The following is a 6,000-nucleotide window of genomic DNA, read 5'->3' on the forward strand; positions in this document are numbered from 1 at the left end:
TCCAATATGATCTCGACCCACCATATAATACTTCATTTTTCCAAATTCAGAAGTAAAACCCATGTATTACTTTGGTAAGTACCTTTTTAACAATCATGCAAAACTTCCACTGTCATTGCTGGTATAAGCAGCAAGCTATGTTTATCTTATAAATCTATCTGCCTCAATATTAATTGGTTTCACTAACCTTTAGTTCAGATGAGAGATTCCAGAGACAGAGTTGACCCTCTTGACTTCCCGTGACAATCATTTGCTGGTCATCGGTGATCATGATGGCAGTGATGCTGTGTGGAGGGGCCTTCTTTCCCCAGAGTGCCACAGCCTGCAGGGAGGACCTCATGGTGAAGGAATCCTGGACACACAGAAATGGTAAAAAGTGTGCACAGTTATCATTCATTAATTTTGGAAAATGTGTTGTTGTGTTGTTTCACTCAGTCATGTCTGACTCACTTGCAACCCCATGGGCTGTAGTCCATGAAGTTCCTTTATCCATGGGATTTCTGTGGCAAGAATACTGGAATGGGTTAACATTTCCTTCTCCAGAAGACTTCCCAACTCAGGGATCAAGCCCGTGTCACCTTCATTGCACCTGTGTCTCCTGCATTATAGGTGGATTCTTTTACAGCTGAACCATTGGGGAAGTCATCTCACAAATGTGTTTGATAACATAGACTGGAACAATGCGTTCTCTCAGAGCTATGAAGAAGGGTGCTTTCCCATCAAATAGAGAAGAATGTAATCAGACATTGAAATTAGCCTATCCACCCCAGCTCTGACTGTGGGTGACCTGGACTGCTCCAGAGCCCCTCTAGGCCTCTCAAGAATAGAGTTGTCTAGACAGTGGAATTTGAAGACAACTTTGCAGACCCTCTCTCCCCAGAAATGTCACCTCATCTAAGTAACAAATATCTAAACTTCACTATTAAAAAGCAAATATTTTCTGTAAGAACACCGTATCCTATTCTTCAGAGCTTCTTGTATGGCTGTTAAAATTGCTGTAATATTCATGTTCCACCTACACAATTTTTAATAGTAATTTTTACTTGAACGGTTTCTGTATTTGATATTTTCCTAAATGACAATTTTAATGAAATCACTATCTCCATGTGTTAGTTACAGGGTTAAAGTACAATTATAAAAAAATACCTTTCAAACACAACTTTCCAAACCTATGGAACACAGCAAAAGCAGTTCTAAGAGATAAGTTTATAGCAAGACAAGTCTACTTCAGGAAATAAGAAAAATCTCAATCTAATCTTACACCTCAAGGAACTAGGAAAAGAACAAATAATCCAAAGTTAGTTAAGGAAAGAAATCATACAGATCAGAGCAGAAATAAATGAAACAGAGACTTAAAAACCATAGAAAAGATCAGTCAAATTAAGAGCTAGTTCTTTGAAAAGGCAAAATTGATAAGCATATAGTCAGACTCATCAAGAAAAGAGAGGGCCCAGATAAATATAATCAGAAATGAAAAGGGAGATGTTACCCTGAAGAAATACAGAGGATCATAAGAGACCACTGCAAACAGTTATATGACAATAAAAAGGACAACCTAGAAGGATAGGATAAATTCCTAGAAATGAATAATCTCCCCAGACTGAATCTGAAAGAAAAAGACAAAAGGAACAGATTAATAACCAGTAATGAATTTGAATTAGTAATAAAATATCTTCCAACAAACAAAAGTAGAGGACCAAATGGCTTCACAGATGAAGAGGAAGGTAGTTAGAGGCTAAGAAAGTAAGAAGATAATAATTTCCAAGGAAAATAGGGAATCAGAGCAAAGAAAAAGAAAACCCCCAACCTCCCACAACACTCTGCTATGAGAGCTGCAAAACCTGGCAGTCTTAGGGATCTTACTGTAAAATTAAGTCAGCCCCCAATCTCCATCACTCCTGATGGCTCCAAGGTATTCCAGCCCAGAACAATCACTGCTTATTATGGGTAAATAAAAGATGATGAGATGTCAAACGCACTCTGCTTAAGAAGTCAGAAGCAGAAAGTAGTAGCAGTTTTACCAAGTTCTAAGGATAGAGTTAAATAGTAAGTTTCATTTATCAGGAAAATTCAATTTTGGGGAATATCTCATTCCCAGAGATACCGGATAAATGTGATACAAGTGAAGATTATAAAGATGGTAACGAGAAGGGCCCACATGGATTTTAACATTCTGCTGCTATAAACACTACTCCTAACTTTGTATTAGTCCTTCTAGTATTATAACTTTTTTTTTTTAAGCATTGATGCTTTTGAACTTTCGTGTTGGAGAAGACTCTTAAGAGTCCCTTGGACTGCAAGGAGATCAAAGCAGTAAATCCCAAAGGAAATCAGTCCTGAATATTCGTTGGAAGGGCTGATGATGAAACTGAAGCTCCGATATTTTGGCCACCTGATGAAAAGAGCTGACTCATTAGAAAAGACCTTAATGCTAGGAAAGATTGAAGGCAGGAGGAGAGGGGGATAACAGAGGACAAGACGGTTGGATGGCATCACTGACTCAAATGCTCCAGGAGATGGTGAAAGACAGGGAAGCCTGGCATGCTGCAGTCTATGGGGTTGCAGAGAGTCAGACGTGACTGACTCAACAACAACAACATTACAACAAAAATCACCATTCAAAAACCATTTGCATTTGAACTCCATTTTTGGCTTGACTAATGTGTGCTTCTCAGAAGCAAGAAGTAGTAGAAAGGGAGTGCTCGTGGTCACACTGCTCCAGAGGAAACTGGGCATTTTTGTTTACAAGTAGTGTGTACTTGCTTCCTGCCCAAGGACTTGTCTTTCACACTTTGAACTTTACCTAGGACCCTGTAGTCAAGGAAATTTGTCTAGATGGCTTAAGAAGAAATGTAGCAGAAACAAGTTTGAAGAACATCTGCCAGGGAATTAATATATTTGTAATGATTAGCTAAAATTCTACTGAAGATAAATAATTTCTTTGGTGAGTTATTTATATCCCTATTACTCTGGAAAATGATCTTCTCTGACTTGAATCACTGTGACACTCTCTACCCAATAATTGGCCACTTTATATTACCCTGTTTTTTTTTTTTAAATCTCTCTTAAAATTATCTGCTTTGCATTGATGTCTCCCTAATGAAGTGATACAAATCCCCCAAGGTCCGAGACCCAGTCTTTGCTAAGTGTGGCGCCTGGACCATAGTAGGTTCTTGACAGATATTTTTTAACCACACTGATTTTGGTGCTTTGATTCTTTATGAAAGATAGGAATCATTTCTTAATCATTATCATATTCCCTACAGGTCTGAAGCACAGGGCCTTGATTATAGGAAAACAGTAAATACCAGTTGAATAAATTATTTTCTTTATTTATGAATTCTGTATTCCAAAGGGGAGAGAACTGCTTAAGGGTATGAAATTCAAGTTAGGTTAGAATTAAATGTGAGTCACTTAATCCCTCTGAGCTGCAGTTTTCTCATCTGTAATCTGAGAATAATAATGATACCTAGATCAGGGTACTGTGAGGGTGAAATGACAGCAGGCTTATAATGTAGAGCACAGTGTGGTATTCAGTAAGTTACTATTATTTTTATTTCCTTTAGCTCCTGTACTTCTAGACAATGGTTACCCATATTTTAAATTGTTCCACCATCAGACTTGTGTTTTATTCTTATTCCAATAAAATTCCTTTAAAATTCACTAGATTTTAAATCCTTCCAAGGCAGAGACTTCTGTTTGATTTGTCCATTGCTGTATTCTCAGTGTCCAGAAAAGGGTTTAAGACAGGCGGAGTAATTATTCCAGACTAAATGAAGAAGTGAATGGAAGTATACATTAGAGTCTAAAACTCACATCTAGTAAAGCAAAATCTTTACAAATGTAAGCACCTAACAAAATACAAGGCACCTGGAGTTTAGAAAACCAAATAAGTCAAAGCATTTCATGTATTAAAATCCTTAATAATTCATAAGATTCTTAATACATCCAAATTAGAAAACAAAAACCACAAAGGCTAAAGCCACGAGAAATCAGATCTCAACCATAGTTCATCCTGAACCATCTAGATTGCTAAATGTAGTGAAAACAGACCTCATATTTATTACCTTTATTTCCAGATTATAAAGGTTACATGTAGTAAAATGAGGATAGTATCACCTACATTGCCTACATCTCAGTATTCTTATGAGGAATAAATCCAGGGCTGCAAATAAAACTATACAGGTATAAATACACACACTATGCTATCATTATGGAGCTTCCTTGGTGGTGCAGTGGTAAAGACTCCACCTGCCAATGCAGGAGGCACAAGAGACTGGGGATTCAGTCTCTAGGACAGGAAGACCCCCTGGAGGAGGAAATGACAATCTACTCCAGTATTCTTGCCTAGAAAATTCCATCGACCAAGGAGCCTGGCAGGCTACTGTCCATAGGGTCACAAAGAGTAGAACTGAGCACTGCTGCTGCTGCTGCTAAGTCGCTTCAGTCGTGTCCGACTCTGTGTGACCCCATAGACGGCAGCCCACCAGGCTCCCCCGTCCCTGGGATTCTCCAGGCAAGAATTCTGGAGTGGGTTGCCATTTCCTCCTCCAATGCATGAACTTGAAAAGTGAAAGTGAAGTCGCTTAGTCGTGCCTGACTCTTAGCGACCCCATGGACTGCAGCCTACCAGGCTCCTCCGTCCATGGAATTTGCCAGGCAAGAGTACTGGAGTGGGGTGCCATTGCACACATGCTACCATTATACCTTGTATATAATACTCATATTATAAACTCCTATAATCTAGAATTTCAGAAAAGAAGTAGTTTTGGGGATCATTAATCGGATAGCACTCACTTATAAGAAAACTAACAATGAGAACTGTGATTTAGATAACTCAGAATCAGTTCTAATTCTGAGATTCCAAGACACTAAGCAAATTGTACAGTGAGAATAAGTAACAGATTAAAAGGTTGCAAATCTCAGAAGTCACTTTTTTTTATACTTTTCCCTCTTTTTCTTTTGTGGCAAAATTATAAAAATAGCCCCAGAAACTTGGTGCCTTGCTATCAATAGGAAAGAGAGTAAATTTATGTTTTCTGAGACCCTGTACAATTCTCTAGAAATCTCTGATCAAAAATAAGCTTCAAAGGAAGAAAAAAAAAATAGCCCATTGTAGAATCTCAAAGTTAGAGGAAAAGTCTGTGATGTGGAGAAGAAAGTCATGCCCTTGACTGAAGTATACTGTCCTGTTTCAAATAATTATATGTCTAGACAAGTTGTAAAATCTTTGGAAAGGGATTACAAAGCTCTATCACAGCCCTCAATGTATAATTATTGTATCCCAAATTTGAATGACTGAATGATATTTTGGAATCACTGAAACAAGACTGTGGATAGATGTTTACAGGCCCTTGAATGATCTCTAAATGTGGTTTAATTAAAAACAGTTTAAAATAGACACTTCCACTGGCTGGGATTTTAAAAAAACAAACATTTATACAGACTGGGATAAAATTACAGATTATATTATAAAAGTTTAAATAAATTTCCCTCATTTGGATCTAGTCATGGTAATAGAACAATGTTTTAGATTATGATAGTGTATTTTGTTACTTATATGAGGAATACAATTAATACTTTATTATATAAGTATAGCTATCAAAATTATCATATAAATACATGCATACATATAAACTTTACACTTAAACAACTTTCAGATAATTTCCACACAAATTTTTGACTGCAGCCTACCAAAATACCACAATCACGTCTCAGAATGAGATAACTGGTCTTCAAGAAGCTCACAGACCACAGGTAGAAAACTCTTGTAAAATGAATTACTCAAGTAAGAGAGTTCCAGAAAAACATCTATTTCTGCTTTATTGACTACGCCAAAGCCTTTGACTGTGTGGATCACAAGAAACTGTGGAAAATTCTGAAAGAGATGGGAATACCAGACCACCTGACCTGCCTCTTGAGAAATCTGTATGCAGGTCAGGAAGCAACAGTTAGAACTGGACATGGAACAACAGACTGGTTCCAAATAAGAAAAGGAGT

The 6,000-nt window shown here is 37.5% G+C and overlaps 1 protein-coding gene across 1 annotated transcript in view; it reads right to left on the minus strand.

The window, feature by feature from the left end:
* The window catches only part of WDR72 (WD repeat domain 72), a 227,036-nt gene that overhangs the window by 199,008 nt on the left and 22,028 nt on the right, over positions 1-6,000 (minus strand). The window contains exon 2 of the mRNA XM_010836763.1: positions 188-352. Within this exon, the coding sequence (XP_010835065.1) occupies positions 188-340 (153 nt within the window). The 5' untranslated portion in view covers positions 341-352. The remainder of the gene's footprint in view (positions 1-187; positions 353-6,000) is intronic.

The sequence above is a fragment of the Bison bison genome, unplaced genomic scaffold (assembly GCF_000754665.1).
Source record: "Bison bison bison isolate TAMUID 2011002044 unplaced genomic scaffold, Bison_UMD1.0 scf7180017864066, whole genome shotgun sequence".
In the NCBI taxonomy this organism is placed as follows: Eukaryota; Metazoa; Chordata; class Mammalia; order Artiodactyla; family Bovidae; genus Bison; species Bison bison.